This window comes from Podarcis pityusensis (assembly GCF_964106645.2).
Source record: "Podarcis pityusensis genome assembly, chromosome: 4".
Taxonomy (NCBI): domain Eukaryota; kingdom Metazoa; phylum Chordata; class Lepidosauria; order Squamata; family Lacertidae; genus Podarcis; species Podarcis pityusensis.
In genome coordinates this window covers 64,412,818-64,432,297 of record NC_138027.1, presented here as the reverse complement: position 1 = coordinate 64,432,297, position 19,480 = coordinate 64,412,818, and the positions used below count along the sequence as shown (strand labels likewise).

General features: G+C 42.4%; 1 protein-coding gene across 3 annotated transcripts in view; it reads left to right on the top strand.

Annotated features, from left to right (window-relative positions):
• LOC308476038 (uncharacterized protein) overlaps window positions 1–19,480 on the top strand; it is a 32,129-nt gene that overhangs the window by 2,484 nt on the left and 10,165 nt on the right. The window contains exons 3-5 of one of the 3 annotated variants that reach the window (XM_081003397.1): window positions 2,758–2,913; window positions 7,093–7,150; window positions 17,497–17,569. In XM_081003397.1, coding sequence (XP_080859523.1) covers window positions 2,758–2,913; window positions 7,093–7,150; window positions 17,497–17,569 — 287 coding nt within the window. Of the gene's footprint in view, window positions 1–2,757; window positions 2,914–7,092; window positions 7,151–13,414; window positions 13,692–17,496; window positions 17,570–19,480 lie in introns of those variants that run through there. The other 2 variants (XM_081003398.1, XM_081003399.1) reach the window with 2 other exon arrangements.

Genomic DNA, 19,480 nt, shown 5'->3' with positions numbered 1-19,480 from the left:
AGAACTCAGCCTGCTTACTGACCAGCAGCTTGGTTTGATCACCCTCTGGGTATGCAAACTTCCACCCATTGGTTGCAGGATCATACCCACAGAAGATCATTTCCTGAACCTTTGGACCACCTGCCTCAAAGAGCTCAAAGGGCTCTTTGGCTACCCTCCCAAACCCGGGAAAACCATGTACCTGTGCACCCTTGCATGCCCTGCACCCTAGGGACCTCCCACATTTCCGGAGTTTGTACCCTTTTGTGCACCTGTGCAGCTTTTGCACATGACTGGGAACCTTAGCACACTGCGCCTGTGCTTTTCCAGCATTCCCACCACCCTCCAGAGGTGACTCCAGAACAAAGAGATTGTTCTGCCCCCTTTTCACGTTGGCCACTTGTTTCCCCCCTCTGAAAATGGAACAGGTGTCATTTTCAAAGCAAATTTTGTATCCCTGCTTCATTAGAGCTGATACAGATAACAAACAACAATTCAGTCCCGGCACAACGTAGACCTCTAGCTCCTCCTGTAAAGGAGAAAAAGACATGTTAGCCACAGCAGAAACCGACTTTCTCATTCCGTCTGCTAACATCACAGTTAATCCAGATGAAACAGCCCTGCAGTTCCGCATTTTGCCAGCAGGCTTTCTTATCAGGTGACGACCAATAGTAGTATCCAACACCCAGCGTGTCACCGTGTCCTGGCTGGAGTTGTTCTTCACAGTTGCCATAGAAGCAGTGATAAGAAAACAACCCTCCCCAGTGTCTGAACCACGTCTTTCCCTTGCGTTCCCACGCTGGCCTCCTCTCCGAGACTGATTCCCATGGGAACTCAGCTGGTTGACCTTGGGACCTTCCTGCCCAGCTGTCTCCGCTCTCCATGGGCAGCAGCGACGCAAGTGTCCCGTTGCATTACACACGTAGCAACCACGAACTCCAGTGGAAAAACACTGCCCGGGGCTCCTCCCAGCTGGCCTGGCCCTCCTTCTTCCGGAAAAGCACTCCTTGCCAGCTCCGCCCCCTCTGGCCTGGCTCCCACTGCGGCTTTCTGGGAACCTGCTTTGTTGACATTCCACTCCAGCACGCACAGTGGACAAGCCTTTACACTTGCCTTTGGAATCCTTCGCCCCCCCGATCTGCTCACTAGCACTCCTTGAGGCTAAAACATCAGGAACAGGGGCACCAGCCATCTCTAGGCTTTTCTCAATACTTTCTCCAGGGCTCTGGTCTCCTGCTGAAGCTTCACAGCAAACACAGCACATCCCCAGACAGCCCTTGCTCAACTTCTTAGAGTGAGCTGTTGAAACGCAATGTCCTCCAAGACCTGGCTGCCTGCCATTGTCTTCCGTTCTCCCAAGGGGCCCAAGCTTACTTACAATCAGTTTCAGCTTCTCCGGCTCTACCCTTCTCCGTGGAGAAACGATTTTCCAGCTGCTCTCTTAGCTCCGCAGCTACTCCTTTGCCTCCTAGCAACAGGCAAAAATCTCACCACCTCCTGCCGCAACTTCAAACGCATTCCGGCACTTCCGTTGCTCTGAACCGCAACTTCAAAGCGTTCCTGTGACAGTTTTTACGATCGGTGATTAAGGGTCCATAACCTGTGGAATTGATTTATTGGCGTGACCCCGCTAATTGATTTACGGTCCCCAATTAGCTCTTTATGGCCGGTCCGGCACACTTCCCTGCGAAGACTCTGCTCCGTCTCCAGTAGCTCCAGTCACGCCTCAGCAGAGTTAGCACAGCGTCAAAGCTGTCACGTAGCTTCCACTTAGCTTCCGACAAACACACAGAGCCCGGTTTGTCTATTTACAGTCCTTTATTCTTCCGACATTCCCCAGGGATCTCCTGGGCTCACCGCAGCCATGACAAACCTGCGACCTTCTCTCTCAAAGACCAGAGGGGAACAGAACGTAACTCCTCCCAGCTCCTCCCAGCTTCGAAAGCTGACGTCAGAATGTTGAGGCATCATGGGAACAACTTAACCAGTTAAGTTCCAAACCCAACAACCTATTTTTAATATGGAACTATTGTTCTGGCACACCAAGATAGAAAGCAAAAAAACAGGAGATCTGGGTGATTTATTTGGTTCTTAAAAGTTAATTCAGCACACGTCTTTCTTATGGGCTTATGAAAGTCCTCTCTGCGGGCACAAAATGGTTTGAGGGAGAATTTTAGGATTTGTGTGGATGGACCTAAGAAACAGCTGCTGTAGCAGCACGGTCTCTACCAGCCCTTGCTGATTTGTAGGACAAAATCTGCATGAGGTTAATGCATTTCTAGGCTATTAAACCTCCTACCTATGCCTTCTATGCTATCAAAAATTAAGTGATAACTATGTTTTGGTCTATCACAATGCTCTCAGAAAAGATGGGTATGTGAGTGCTCTTAATGCAAACATGCATAGCAGAAAAACCTATCAGGCAGTGCCACATCCCAAGATGTTGGACTATACTTCTCACCCTCCCTGACCATTGGCATGCTGGCTAGGGAGGATGGGAGTCCAGCAACCTCTGGAGGACCACAGGCTCTCCATTCCTGTCTTGGACATGTGGGGAACAGTTCCAAGCTCACTTACAGGAGGAAGGTAGCAATGTCTCCCCTTGCCCAGTTTTCTGCTGAAGCATCCCTATGGCATTAGAATTTGCATTTCTCAGAGGCAACAGAGACTTCTTTTCAGAAAGTGCAACATGCATAAGTTATATCTTAAGAATTACCAGTCAGTGTCAACAATGACCATGTCACTGACACAAATCATAACAACCTGTTATTCTGACAGGCATTTGTCTTTTAAAAGGAGGATAGCATTGAAAGAGCAACATAATGGGAGAGGTGTTTCCAGCTACCTCACCCTTTGCTTTTGGGAGCCTTATAAGAAGCTGCTGCAGGAGAGAGACGATGAGCAACATCATGGGTGGGTGCTTCTAGGGCTAAGGTAAAACTGTGATGCCCCCTTGTTATTTTTGCTATTGGGTGCTGTATGCTGTTTAAATAATCTTGGTATATTTATAGTATTGAAATGTGACTTTTTGTATGTTGTTATATTTTTCTGTGTTATTATGAATTTTTTACTATGTTACTATTTTGTTATGTTATTATGAAATTGTTCTTCTGGTGTTTCTTTGTTGTAAGCTGCTTTGAGCATGATGCATTTTGTGGAACAGCGGCATACAAATGAAATGAATGAATGAACTGAAAGACGACACAAATATCTGTGAAATGGAGACCCTTGATATTGCCAGTCATTCATCAACAAGTAATTTTTATGACATTACCAAAGGGATTTAAGGGCTCTAAATACAAACTGAGCAGCAAACCGAATACACATTTTTTTCCTGTCTTATAAAATTCCCTCCATGTTGCCGCTTTCTGCTGCTGCAATATTAGTAGCAGAATCCAGCAACAGCCCATCTGTATTTTTCGGGCGACTGTCAGAATGGGAAGAGACTGGAGGTCAGTGTCAGGAGTATATGAGATTGGAAGAGTGCTGCATTTTGCAAGCCTTTTGTGATGGTAGCATTCTCTCAGTTTCTGTCAATGCGGAGTTCTGCAGTGTATTTTAATAAGCAGTGCTTATCCTCTACTGCAGGCTTGTCGTGTGCATATGATACGCCAGCCATTTACTCTCACCCAGTGGGTGCTTGATAAGCACCCATTTGTGATGGCTGCAAATCATCAAGCACATTGGAGCTTCCCTTCTGACAAACAACAAGAATGAAAGCATCTATTTTCCTCCTTCAGGGATGCTTAACAGATAACATGTAAATAAAGTCCTCTTTTATTTCTTTTTAATACAATTCTGTACCTTTACACTCACATTCTTGAGGAAAGCCCAGAACAGGGTGCACAGGGACACAGAGGGAGAGGAGAGGGAGGCAAAGTTCTGTTGCACAAGCAGAAATCCTTGCACCAGCAGAAGCACTTAGCTGGATATCACCCATTGAAACCAATGGACTTAACTTACTTAAGTTCAGTTAATCTACTCCGAGTATGATTAAGGTTGCATATCACCCATTAATAATAAAACAGTAAAAAAATAAATACAAGAGTCACATACATTTCTTAAAAAACTTTGTCAGGTAAGATGTCTGCCTGAGTAACAAAGATATAATAATAAAACCCAAAAGCATAGGTACAAACATTTTTTCAATGCAACCTGTGTGAAGACTCTCACATGCATCCCAGCTAGTATTGCCTTGGCCACGGCCTGCCATTAATAAATGGAGAAGAGCTTCCCTAAATGGATCTTATGGAGTGGATAGGCTGGTCTGGAAGGAGAAGCTCCTAAAGAGCTGAGGCCATTGTTCTTGGCACAAACTTTCATATTTTGGGGGGCTTTATAGCAAATTAAAGGTAAAGGTACCCCTGCCCATCAGGGCCAGTCGTGACTGACTCTAGGGTTGCGCGCTCATCTCACTAAAGAGGCCGGGAGCCGGCGCTGTCCGAAGACACTTCTGGGTCACGTGGCCAGCGTGACGAAGCTGCATCTGGCGAGCCAGCACCAGAGCAGCACACGGAAACGCCGTTTACCTTCCCGCTATAAAGCAGTACCTATTTATCTACTTGCACTTAGGGGTGCTTTCGAACTGCTAGGTAGGTAGGAGCTGGGACCGAACGACGGGAGCTCACCCCACCACGGGGATTCGAACCGCCGACCTTTCGATCGGCAGGTCCTAGGCTCTGTGGTTTAACCCACAGCGCCACCCGCGTCCCATTTTATAGCAAAAGCCTAACTTTAATAAACAACAGAATACACATGCACACCCAAAAGAATTTCTCCACGTTTAGCCAGTTCATAATCTGATCTTTGCACCTTCATATTTCATGTATCATTGATAGTTGGGGTACAACAACAATGATTACAACCATAATTCTGTTGTTATCTATATAACTAAGCAGGTTAATGAGTTCCACCCAGCTATGCAGACTGAATGTGCACTTTGTCAATTTGGCAGTCAGCATCAGTTTCCCACTGACAGGTGACTTCTAGTTTGAGACTAACTGTTTCCATTAGAAAATAACTAGAGCCAAAATCCAATGCACATCTAATCCCATTGAAACCAACATGCTAAAGCAGACCGAACTCTGTGCAGATTGCCTGGATGGTGGCATAATATAATATTTAGAAAAATATAATTCAAATAAGAAGAAGAATTGTTCACTGGATGGATGTGCATTAGCAATAGTTTCTCTCATGTCTTCCATGCAAGCAAATCTGTGAGTTTATAATAAATTCCATCAGAGCCGAACAAATAATTCATTCTGAATAATTCATCTGATGAGTTTATCCTTTTTTCCTTTGTAAAATATCTACAAGCAGATCTGTTTCCCCCAATTTTATTTATTGCTCCAAATTAGTCATCTTTTTCTGATTCCAGAAAACATATTACAATTTAATTGTAATTATTCTTTGCAAGATTTTTGTATTCATTTTGTATAAACATCCATTACAGTGCAAAGGATTTGAGTCAAACTTTGGCAAGCATATGAATTTGGGCTACCAAGTTCAGCAGCTATTTAAATCATTGTTGGGTGGGGAGAGAAATCAACCAACTATTTGGAAATTTTAATTTACTATTGTTGAGAACTTCCAGCCAAGACTGAGAATATCCCAGTCGTAAACACATCCCAGCTATGACTCAAAGAACTGCTCTTGGATCTTGATCCATAATCACCTGTACTTCTTTGATCTTGACCCAGACTCACCCCTGCCAAGGGGAAATGCACAAATCTCCCCTGTGGTGAGATAAATCACCTGTCTAGCAATTCATCTCCTTGCAGGTCAAATGCATCAACTCCCAATTTACACAAGAGATGGAGGAGAGTTTTGTTCGATCCATATTTTTACGTGAACCAACCTAATTCACATCTTTAGGACAAATACATTGATTAGAATAAAAGGATCAAAAATCCTTTAGGTTTTGCACTTCTTCAGATTCGTAATGAGTTCTCGGCTCAAAGAACATACTAAAATGCATTAAAAATGTGGGCAGTTGGGTCAAAATGTGTTTGGAAATACATATATTGAGATAAAATTCATACTTAAATAATACACATAATTTTCATGTGGACTTTTTATTTTAAAAAATAGGTTAATACAGAAATGGCCTAAAATTAAATTAGAAATTGGCACACACCAGACCATTCATGCCTACATGGGTTCATAGAAACCCATAGAAACCATGAAATTTCATTGATTGATTGATGAAGCTGTTTGTATCCCACCTTGCAACCTAGGATCTCTGGGCAATTCACAATAAAATCACTAAAAAAAATGTATCATATTCCACCAATTTTTTCCCTAGAAAAAATACAATAAAAACAACATATCAGTATCAGTGGTACAAATATCCAAAGACCTGAACAAAAAGCCAGATTTGTACCTGGCATCTGAATACCAGTACTATTGGTACTAACAAAACAAAACAAAATTGGCAGGGATTAAGTGAAGATGGTTATTCATTTTCCTTTTAAAATATTTCAGTAGGCCATAATAGGGTTCTTATTTATTTATTTATTTATTTATGCATGTATGTATTTATATTTCAAATAATTTTATGCCCCTTTTATATTGAAAACACCTATTTCTCTCAAAGTGGTTTACAACTTAAAATATCAAATAGGGCATTGCAAAGTATGAAAATAGTAGATTGCAGATGAAAGTCAGATACAGTACAAAATACACATGCAAAGCAGCATAATTAAAAAGAAAACAAAATAGTCTCTTAAACGTAAAAAGCACAATCGATATAACTCATATGCAAAAATACAATAAAACTCCACAACATCGTTAGCAGCTAATCAAATTAACTGAAATAGAAGCTGCAGCCACACTTTCTCTTCCCCCTTATAACCATTCCCAAATACAGCCTTAGCAGTTCTCCACGTGCAAAGCATTCCCACCAAACATACAGGTAACACAGGTAACCCTCAGCCAACATGGTGTTCCAAATGGGGAATAGTTTTCCATTTTTGACATTTGTATACAGAAACTTACCTGTACATAGGAGCTTACCTATGTTCCTAACAGAGCATGGTTCCCCTTTTAAATTTTTGTAAACAGAAATTTACATGATCTTGCTCCTCCATTAACTCACGTCTCTCATTGGCACAGGAGAGTTAACAGCAGACAGTCTGCGGGTGTGCAAGGAACACTCAACACAACTGCCACTGTAAGTTTCCTCTCAAATGCTTTTATTGTTTCATGTTCTATGACCTGCCGCTTTACTGCAGTTTTTTCGGTTGTATTCGTTGCACATGGTTTGATTTGTATATGCGTCCTTCATAAAATAACAAAAATACACATTTCATGTAAATATATATGATGACAATCCTCTGGCAGCCTTGCAATTTTATTTATTTGGATATTTCTATACAGCCCTTCACCATATGGTCACAGGGAGGATGTGTCCAACATATTAAAACACACCAATACTTCCCCTGCCCCTAAATCCAGTTAAAACATCAGTACAAAGTAAGCACAGCATAAAATAAAATAATAGCTTAAGACAGCAACAGGTGCAATACAAACTGAGCTCCACATACTATCCCTCCCCACTTTCGGGCAGAATAGCTATATCTTCCCGCTATTCCTAAAGGATTGTAATGCTGAAGTGAGATGCACCTATGTAGAGCAATTGTCCCAAAGTTTCAAAGCCACCACTGAAAGGTGCTTATACAGCTTTTACAGTCCTCTGTACAGTAGGACACATGGCCTCCTAAGCAGACAACTTCTCCTGAACAGGATGGGTTTTTTAAAAGGAAGCAGGACCCTTCAAATACAAAAATTGCAGAATCAGTGCCCATATGGCTTCACATCATGGCTAATTCAGCCCTTCTCAGGACAATTCACTGAGCATACAAACAAAATTTAGACAAAGTTTGGCATAACGATACTGAATTAACCAAAGGCCATTACAAAGCCTTTTGTGGCTGACACGCTCTCAGGAAGCAGTTTTAGTCACGTGTCTTGGCCATTGTAGTGTGCTTTGGTTTTCCACTGTAAAATAAGGCCTAGTTCACAGGGAATTGTAAATAGGAATTATAATTAATGTTTGAGAAGTGCTTCGAAATCTTAGATGAAAAGTGCTAAACCTGAATAAAATATGAAGCAATTTTATGAGCTTTTTAAAATGCACAGCGTATTTCCCCCCAAGAGGACAATAAAAACTAGTTTGATTTAGGTCCTTTTGGAAATAGCTATTTACACAGAATAGTTGATCATCCTGGGCTAAGAATTGTGATATGGAAGATTAAAAGAAAAAAAGAACCGTCAGATCCTATGGGTCTGTTTCAGCTGCAGTGGCACAAACAGAGGGTGTTTTTCCCCACCCGCAGTGCTGTGGCTGAAGCAGCAATCCAAGACATGGCAGGCAACCCAAGGGAAACCTATTTATTATTTTTAAAAAAAATAAAATGCTACTGCCAGAGGCAACTCCAGCTAACATAAGGCAAGATGAAGCAGCATTCAGAGCTGGCAGACTATGAGTATCATTTAGGGCAGCACCATCAAACATAGACACCAACTCTGGGCTTGTCTACACTTCCACTTGTCCCGTCTGTGGAAAGCATGGGTCTGAGTGGCTTTCTAGGCACACTTCCAAGTGGTTTTGCCTTTGCCCCACAGTTTTCCCCTGAAGAAACTTGCTCTTTAGCACTAAGTCGAAGTAAATGTCAATCCAGAAAAAAGACGGGTTTTCCGGGGGGAAAGGCAGGGCAAGCAGAGGTGTGGATTAGCCATCTGACTCAGGAAGCACAATCTACTGTCATATTCTCATGCAAGCCACCCCACTGAAAATAATACAAGCAAAGCTGAGGAAAAAGTGCTTGCATATTTTCCTTTCACTTCAGTTAGGCCTGTGTGGGACACCTTCCCAGAGGTTTATGGTCCTTTGGCGTCAAAAAGGTCACTAATTTAGGCCTAGTTGACAAAATCGAGAGGTTTTACTTGTAGTAACCTGGCTACACCAATTGAACTCAACCCAGGGAGCCTTGAAGCTCCTTGGCTAGGGAGCACTCGCCAGTGGTGACTGGTGATATTTTGCCGCAAAATTCCTACCCTGCATTGCTAAGGCTTTAAATAGTCTTGCTGTAACATCAGTTTGAACACTAATTCCTTGAACTTGTCAGAGTGCTTTCTATGGAATGTTTTCTTGTGGGAAATGTAGCCATCCCAGGAAAACATCACCCTTGAAAGGTGGCGAGATCCCATTGCCTAGAACAGTTCAATTGGCCTTGTGCATGGAAGAGCCAGTGCTGCCAGTCTCACAGGTACCACCTTGCTGCCTTGTTTACATTTGTCTCAGGGCAGCACAAACCTCAAGGGAGCAACAGCCGCTGTGTGCAAGGGGAAAGGCATGGTCTGAGGTCAAGCTTGAGGGCTGCCCTAGGGTAAAATTGATGACTGCCTGCAGCTGAGCTATGATTCTACTGCTACTGCGGTAAGCCATGCTGGCCTCATTAAAAACAATGGCTTGTATCCAACATTAGTCATACACAAAGAAGAACCACTGAAATTTAAAGATGTGACTAGCTTAGGTCCTGTAATGTGGGTGGGTCTACTGTGAGTAGAACTGTTGGGCACAATCCAATGGGTTTAATTAATCTCTACTATGTGTTGAGTTCAGCAGTGACCAGCGAAGTGGTTCACTAGCAAAATTGCCAGTCGCTACTGTGAAGGGTGGTGCTGTGGTCTAAACCACTAAGTCCCTTGGGCTTGCCGATCAGAAGGTTGGCGGTTCAAATCCTCATGACGGGGTGAGCTCCCATTGCTCGCTCCCTGCTCCTGCCAACACAGCAGTTCGAAAGCACGTCAAAGTGCCAGTAGATAAATAGGTACCACTCTGGTGGGAAGGTAAACGGCGTTTCTGTGTGCTGCTCTGGTTCGCCAGAAATGGCTTAGTCATGCTGTCTGGGGATCAACGCTGGCTCCCTCGGCCAATAAAGTGAGATGAGCGCCGCAACCCCAGAGTCGTCCGTGACTGGACCTAACAGTCAGGGGTCCCTTTACCTTTATCTTTACTATGAAGCAACCAAGGACAGAAAGGAACACCAACTCACTCCTTCATACAAGTACAAGGGTGCTGACTGGATAGCTCCCCTGGCTCAGGCACAGGCTGTTAACATCCACAGGGACAACTATCCAGTCAGCAAGTAGGCAGCAGTATGCTGTGCCTCTTGCCTCTAGGGCTACCTCCCAATATGTAAAGAAATTACCCTCCCTCTTGATCACCACAGAGAACGCTCTGGCAGGCCACCTCAGCAGTAACCACCAGCTGGAATGTGACTATTGTCTTTTCTCGGTACAATTAAAATTCCTGACATGCTTCTGTAGGTGTGCTGCGAGTTAATTATATTCAAACCTAAATGCAACTGAGACAGAGTAGGGTTCTCTCACCACCGCCCCTGCCACACACACATCAATAAAAATTTAATGTTTGAGAGTTAATTCATAGGTAACATGGATTTCACTGAGGGCTCAGGTCTGTCTGATCCATTCAACCGTGGAATAAAAGCATTTAGAAGTAACAGGGATGATGCTGTTGTTAGCAGCCAATATGTTCATTGCTATGCAGTTTTAACAAAATCACCTTACCCTGAATAAGACTGATGAGTAATTTGGGATGGCTCTGCACCTAAAGAGGCATTACATGGTTTTATATTTGCTTAGTCATTTTGCCCTTCATTTCTCATTTAAGGACTTGCTTTAGTCTCTTGTAAAACCAGGAAGGAAAATGTATGAAGAGAAGCTGACACATTCTACAATGCTTGTGTTTTTCTAAACTGCTAGAAAAGCAGCGCTCAAACCAGGTCATTCTGAATAGTCATTTAAAATATTACAACCTTGATCACCAACAGCAGAGTTGGGTAACCTGTGCCTTTTCAAATGATGGACTGCAATAGCATTTTCCAGCCTATTGCCCTCAGACACTGCTGAACTCCAGCTCCCATTAGCCCAAGCTGGTAATGCAAAGGGTAAGTGATGATAGGATTGGAGTCCAATAATATCTGAAAGCCACCAGGTTGAGAAAGGCTGAACTGCAGCTCCTCTCCCAAGTAGATCATGTGGTGACAAGCAGCACATGCATACTCCTGCCAGGCAGCAGATCCACTACGCCTACAGAGATCCCTGGGTTCTCAGCACCCTTAACAAACTACATTTCCCAGGATTCACTGGGGGAAGCCATGACTCTTAAAGTGGTAAAAGGGTGCTTTATAAATGTATGGTGTAGATGAGACCCCAGAGTAAGACGAAGTACAACTCACACTTCCTCTCCTCATCACTTGTTCAGAACAGGCTGGCCCCATCATTAGGCAGAGTGAGATGGCCATCTCTAGCAGCTGTTTTAGGGTGTCATGAAAGGGCAGCAAATTATTAGTTATTTAATTTGCCATTTTCGTCTTTTACTCCCAGAGAAAGATTTTCTGTCCGAGGTGCCATCATAGCCAGGCACACTTAAATACCATGCACCTTGGCTTGAGGAAGGGGAACACCATGTGTGGCTCCACCTCAAACAGCAACATTTCTTAGGAGCAAGCAATGGTATTCTCAACGACACCCTCTTGTCACCTTCATTAAAATTAATAAGGCGCTAGGGGCTTATTTTAGAGATCACAATGGTCACACAGAGCACAGAATATTTAGCTGTAGCAAAAAGAAAAGTAAAAAGTAATAATTTATCAGGAGACAGACAACTGACTGGTTTTCAAGAGAAGGCTTTGCATATTCAGGTCTGAGATATTTATTCATGAATTCTAGATGAATTGTTGTGCTACCGAAAAGCACTTTCTGTCATTTAACAGAGCCTCCAGAATCTTATCACTCATTCTTTCAAAGTCAGAAATCCTGATGTTTGTTTATTTTAGTGGGGGTTTTCTTTTTCTTTTTTCAAACTTATTTATGTAATAAGTTCTCCAGACATAAAATGAAAAGAGCACTTAACGCGAAAGGTCAGAAATTACACCGGGAGACAGAATTCAGTACATAACAACATAACGGTACCTAAGCAATCACCGTGGCCAACTTGTTTATAATTAGACTTTGCATTTAAGAAAACAAAAATGGTTTTTTTAATTTAGTAGTCTTTCCATGTGATGTTTAGTACCTCATAATGCCATTTTTCATGTTGTTTATAAAATCAAATCACTATTATTGAGAGGGTTGGGGGGGTTTCAGTAAGCAAACTTATTTTTTATTCATTGCAAGCAGCCCTTGTTGTGAGTACAAAGACGCTCAGCTTTCACTTCTTCACAGTCTTAAGGATGATCTCTGATGGCTCTTTAATTAGTGTGCTCTTTTGATGCACAGGTTTGAGAAATTGTAATGGCACTAATGTGTTTTTGTCATAGTCTAGAACAGAGCTAGCCCAAGGCATTTTGCTGTCTGAGGCAGGCATAGGCAAATTCCGCCCTCCAGATGTTTTGGGACTACAACTCCCATCATCCCTGACCACTGGTCCTGTTAGCTAGGGATGATGGAAGTTGTAGGCCAAAAACATCTGGAGGGCCAAGTTTGCCTATTCCTGGTCTGAGGTGAAGGACAATGCAACAAACCCACATGCACACATACTATGAGCAGAAGTTGAACAGGCTAACTGGCAAACTTATTTCAAATGTGGCTGTGAACACACTATACTTTCAAAGCACATTTCACCCCTCAAAGATCTCTGGTCACTGACGTTTGTTAAGTGCTGCAGAGAATTGTAACTGTGAGTGTGGCTCTCTATAGAGCAGGTTGCATGGCACATCAAGTTATCCAGCACCTCACTTCTGCTGTTCCCCATCTCCCAGTATCTGCTACTGAAAAGTAGGGCCATCACACATACACGGGATTTTCATGGTGGTTTATCATAGCAGACATTCTCACAACAGATGCCCAAGCTTCACAAATCATAGTATGATGACCACATAGGTAAAAAAATTGTGTAGAACTGCCAGCTAGATTTTTGGCATCTTGGTATACTATAAACAGAGCTGTCCCAGCTAGTAGGCAGAGCGAGGATGCAACCCAAAATTGACACCAATGGCAGCGCCGAATGCAGCAGAGCAGGTAGGGGCAGGAGCAGGTAGGTGGGGGCAACAGGAATGGCAGCAGAAGGACCAAGCAACACTCCCCGTTTTGCCTCAAGCTGTGAACTGTAATGTGCCGCCCCTGACTATACAATATTGATTCTGCATACTGATGAAGTACTTAAGGTTAAGTCTCACTTCTTGTTCACGCTGCCTGCTATGCCCTGATTTCGGAATTCTGCAGATCAATGAAACTGTGATGTGCCAAGTTACATCAGATAAGCTAGATGTTTAACATCACACCAAAGTTAGTCCCCCCTCCTTCCAATTTCCTTCTGTCGCTGCAGTTGTTTACATTAGAAATATTTTGCTGAAATTGGATTTTTATGAGAAATCTTACTGTGCTACTAATCTTTCATTGCTATCAGATTGGTTTCATGGACATTTCATGGGCATCCAGTGAGTCACACTCTTTACTAGACAGCCAGCCATCTCCATATCATTGCTGGGTTTGATTTAAGGTATATTTCCATGCAGAACATATTGCAGAAGTCAAATGGTAAGGTGATAAAAAGTATGAATGATGACAGCAATCCTGCATCCTAAAGTACGATCTGCAGTCTCTGTGCCAGGAAAAGAAATGCCTTGTCGGACACAAATGAAATGCGCTTCCTCGTATCTCAAGTGACTAAGGAGGCCCAGAAGCCCAGCTTCCTGAGACTGTCCAGAAGTCGCAAACCTATGATATTTTCTTCCATAAACCCTATAATTTCAAAAATAATATGAACTCGCAACTGAAAAAGTTACCACACGTACACTAAAGAGTGAAACTTCCTTTCTTTTTTCTCTTCTTTTGTGCCAATGACATAATATTGTAATTAGGCCCTGCTCCAATTCCATACCCGGTTGAACTTTTGTAAGATTATGAACACAAAACAAGTCTAGATTTCAAAGCCACTTTTTAGCCACAAACATATTGGCACAGTTTGCCACACAAAATGCTATGCCAAACCATGACTTAGAAGAAATGAGTAGGCTCCTGAAGAGGAGGCTGTGGGTGTTTTGTTCCATCCCTATCATTCTGCTGCTATGGCGAGCTAATCCATCCACATGGTGTGAGGATAAATAAGGTAAACAATGGAATGGTGCTGTCCAACTGGAAAAAGAAAGGAGTGAGAAACCTGAGTGGCTTGGGTTCAATTCCTGCTCACAAGACAAAAAGCTCAGTTGGGAACTCTGTCCCAGCTATGTCTCTGTCCTAACAACTGACACACAGTTCCTTTGTGGTTTTCTTACACCATTCTAATTCAACATTGGGCAAACAAGGCAGTCATTTTATAACAGGAACTAGTCAGAACCCTTGTTCAGTCTGACAATCAACAGTTGTATCAATTATCCCTGCCATTTATTCATCTCCAGCTATGAATGATTAAAGACAGAACAATATTCCAGAGCCAAAATAATGCATGACTGAAACTGTGAATATAAATAAGTAAAACCTATTCATCTCTTCATGAACACAAATCTCTCAGAGAGGACTACAAATTAAAAGGATGTCCTTGAATGTCAAAATGTGTGTGCTTATTTCAGAGTTAAATAAAAGAACAAGAGCGCATAGAATTAACTTGGTTCTTGGGCATCATTTCACTTTTTAACTTACACTGCTGTAATCCCAGTAGAGCTGGTGGGGCTCTCCCATCTGCTTCAGTGGTCAGTGAGTGCCATACTAAGTCACTATTCAAACATTTAATTAAATTCATTTTACAGGCATAGGCAAACTCGGCCCTCCAGATGTTTTTGGCCTACAACTCCCATGATCCCTAGCTAACAGGACCAATGGTCAGGGATCATGGGAGTTGTAGGCCAAAAACATCTGGAGGGCCAAGTTTGCCTATGCCTGATTTAGCATTTCCTATTTTGAGGGTATCTGAGGTGGAATAAAAACAAGACACTTCCAAGTACCATCTGCACCTACTTTACTCTTGCACCAATCATAATAACAGATGAAGCTGCCTTATAGCAACTCAGACCATTAGTTCATCTGGCTCAGTACTGTTAACACTGACTGACAGCAGCTCTCCAGTTCTGAGAGATGAGCCTTTCCTAGCCTTCATGGCTGTGGGGGGGTTTGAACCCTCGTCTCCCAGGTCCTAATTCAACACACTAACCACTACACCACACTGACTCTCTCTAAACATTTCTGCAAGCAATTTCTGTAGTATTATGCAACTTTTGAAGGATCATTGTGTTTCGGTTCACGTATTGGTTCAAGGAGTGTGAATTAGTTAGTTCCTCATTAAAATGCAAGCAAAATTGAATTTCTCCCCATCCCTAGATTGAACCTGAGACTTTCTGCATGCAAAGCACACACTCAACCAGTTCTTCCCCTAGGATGGCACAGGGAAATTGGGAAGAGGCAGCCAAGGAGCTAGACACAGTTAAAACCTTTTCCCAAGCCAGAGTTATTGCAGCAGACAATTGCGCCTAGCCTTCAATTCACACCATCTCAGTTCCTGAACAGGGAGTTGTAATAAAAGGCATTTTCCTCTTTTCTGGGCAAGAAAAGTCACAGCTATCGCATTTATTGTGCTTTCACAAGGGGCAAATGAAAGCTTTCCATCACAGTGATTCAATTTCAGAACAAACACTTTCTATTCTTTGACAGTATTTCTTAACCCTTTCTTGGGTTTTCAGATCTAAGGAGAGATCAATAAAGGTAAGCAACAAGTCATCTGTCACATATAAATACAGAGACAGAACACAAACAAAACAAGAGCTCTGTTGTACTCAAGTCCTTCCTGAAGGCTTCCCATAGAGAGCAGGGTGTTGGGCTCATATACCTGTAAGCTATAGCAGATCACAGAAATGTTTACATGTGTGTAAGCATAAAAGCTGTAGTACACAGTAAAATCACAGTATGAAATGGGCATCACTTTTAATGTATTTTTAATCTTTTGTTGGAAGCCGCCCAGAGTGGCTAGGGAAACCCAGCCAGATGGGCGGGGTATAAATAATAAATTCATTATTATTATTATTATTATTATTATTATTATTATTATTATTCCCCTATGCAAGTATTAGTGGCACAACATGGAAGTATCCCCATAGGTCTCAATATTTCTCCACCACCAATATGGCAGGTGCATGTGAAAGGAATGTACTAGGAGACTGGCTAGGTCTATACACAGCCCCCTCTACTTTATTAAGACCTCCACTTAGTGGTGTTCAAGCCATTCAAGAACCTGGTGAAAGACATGCAAAGCCCTCTCATTCCCCATAATGGCATGGTGTGCAGCTTGCTTGCTGTAGTACAGAGGTACCTCGGGTTACAGACGCTTCAGGTTACAGACTCCGCTAACCCAGAAATAGTACCTCAGGTTCAGAACTTTGCTTCAGGATGAGAACAGAAATCGCGCAGCAGCAGCGGGAGGCCCCGATAGCTAAAATGGTACCTCAGGTTAAGAACAGTTTCAGCTTAAGAACAGACCTCTGGAATGAATTAAGTTCTTAACCCGAGGTACCACTGTAGAGGGAAAGATGAGAACTGTTGAGTCCGGTAGGGATGCCTTTGCTTACAGGCCCTGTACCTTTATGTGGGAAAAGATTAAGCTCAAAGCAGTAGCGGACAGCATGTTTGAGCACCACCACTCCCCTGACCTCTAGTCAATTGCATCACTGCTACTTACCAGGAGCTAGAGAAGGATAGTGTGAGCAGCAGCAAGGTCAGCATGGTGCAAACACACTGGAGAAGCCAATCTGGTGCAGTTGCACCATGCCAACCACACTGCTACCTCCCCTCTCTTTACCTCTCAGTAAGCCGCAGAGACATAACTGATCCGAGGGTCAAGTGAATGGCAACATCCTACCATGTCGTCTGCTGCTAGTTCAATGTGTTTCTTTTTAACTTCCTCTCAAATACACACATAGGTATGTGTCCTTCAGACGCATTGTTTAACAGCTAAAGTCTAGCTTGGTGTACTGTAATTGGTATGAGGCCCAATCATAGGCTCCAGATCCTAGGGGCCGAGGCACTGTCTCCCTCCCCCATGTTTTTTCAGGGGGGGTGGGCCTCCTCAATGTTCACAGGGCATTCAGCTCCAGTCCCTGGCTCCTCCCGATATCATGCGTGCCTGACGTCAGGGCATCATGTCAGGCCCCCTCAATCATCTTGAGAAGATGGCACCTCTGACCCCAATCTGCTAAGGTTGCTGGGCTTTCACCTAGAAATGCTGTTTTCCTATTAATGCAGCCAAATCACATAAATGCTAAATTAGGATAAATAAAGCATTGCATTTTAAAAAAATGTAATATAAAAGCAAATGGACTTCTATAAAGACGAGACAGGAAGAATTAACCTTATAGAACTCGGTAATTTGCTATTTGAATACATTGTTTCAGTCCAAAGATGAAATACACTCACATTTGGGGGTGGAAAGGAGAGCGCTGTTTTTATTCAGAACCAAAGAAAGCAGTCGGGCCATTGGTCAACTGAGTTTCAATCCTGTTCCAGGTCAGCAGTATGTGCAGAGGGTGGAGAACACTAGCCCAAGAGCATCATCCTGGAGCAATTTGGTTCCAAAATTGTGGGTAACATGCACTGAATAGCTGGATCGGGCTACTAAATTGCAGGGCACAGGATCCACAGGTGCAGGGACAGATCTGATGTAAAGAGATGTTGTGCTAACAGACTACAAGTACAGCCTTAAATTCTCAAATCACAGTTCACAAGCTGATGGGAGAAGGGAGCTTTAAAAAGGAAATGCTCTCTCTTAGAGCCTTGTGCTGTCAAGCCACTGAGTGGCCTTGAGCTGTCTCCTTCACTGGTCTTTGGTGAGGTAAGAAGAAGTTCAGAATGACCACTAGAAGGCTCTGAAATTATGGGATCAAATTATGAGATCCAGCTACATGTTCTCTTATCTCAAGAAAATCCATACATTGTTTTCCCTCAGACTGAGTTTCAGGGAGATTAATAAATGGTGGGGCCTCAAGGCTTCCTCTACCTTGAGATCACTGTAAGCTGGATCTCACCCCAGATCAAAAACCAAATACATCTACAATAAAATACCTGCATTTCCAAGGCTGATACGAAATTACATAAAATCTCCATAGAGACAGATGTAATCCATTGCATTCAAAATGGTGCTTTCTGTAGTTCACCATCACAGAACTTGTGGGAACAAAGGTATATAACTTCTTATTGAGGAAAATGCTATAAATGACATAAAAACAGAATCCGTGATATTTATAACTTCACATTTTCAAAAAGTTTATTATGATGACATTTATATCCCACCATTCCTTCAAGAAGTTCAAGGTGGCTTAGATGGTTCTCCCTATCTACATTTTCTCACAACAGCCCTGAGAGGTAAGTTAGGCTGAGAGACCGTGAGTGGCCCAAAGTCATCCAGTGAACTTAATAGCTCAGTTAGCATTTGAATTCTGGTCTTCCTAGGTACTAGTCCAAGAAGACAATTGACTGAATAATCTACCTTTTAAATAAATAATAATATAAGCTAGCTAGTAACAGAAAAAAGTGTTATCAATTTTAAATTAACTGCAGCCCATGGTATTTTGTTAAAAATATTGGTAGATGATGGAGTAGTTTAATACCACATACATGTGACATTAATATGAATGCCAATGTAATGTCCTCCAATTTCTGCTATTCTAATGGTTTTATTTATTAATTTTTAAAAATACTCCTGTCCTGCTTTTTTCATTAAGTGAACTCAAGAAGGCTTGAGTTACAAAACATGACCTTACAGTAACTTAAAACTCAGCAGCTTAAAACAGCAGAAAACAAACTGTACAAGGAACAGGATTAGTATTATTTTAAAATATATATATTACCACGTTAATTAAATTGCACCTAGAAAAACAGCGCAAGCTTGTGTTAAGCCTACAATGTTGGCCCTAGTAGCCTTAGTTTCTAAATTCTTATTTCATAAGCGTTTCCTTCCTGACAGACTTCAGGAATACATAACGTGGCTTAACCCTGTCAGCTCTTGAAAAAGAAAAAGAAAACCATACAGTATTTCTATAATCATATTTTCTACACATGCCAACACAGAGAGCACAGTTGCCCTAAATGTCTCACATGTGTAGGGGACACCTGCCAATGCAGAAACCACTTATAATAGGTTGTAAAGTAATGCAGCAAGTATTTCAGAACCTCTGCCCTTTCCCAAAAGTATCGGAAAACATGTTAGATAATGTTAGGCTGAGTAGACAACACATTGCCTCCCTCCATCCAACTCTCTCTCACTCTTGCATGCTCTGTTTGCTTCTCATAGTGGTGCAGTCGCTTTCCAAATAAAGGAGCTGTTTCCATGACACTAAACCCTTAATTTGTAGCAGCATATAAACAGGCTGGTAGAAGAACAATGTGCCTCTGCATTGTTAATCCACCTCCTCTTCCTTACATTGAGCTTTGGGCAGACAGAGAAAACCTTCACAAAAATCAAATGTGAAAAATTGTTCCTCGTAACTAGAAA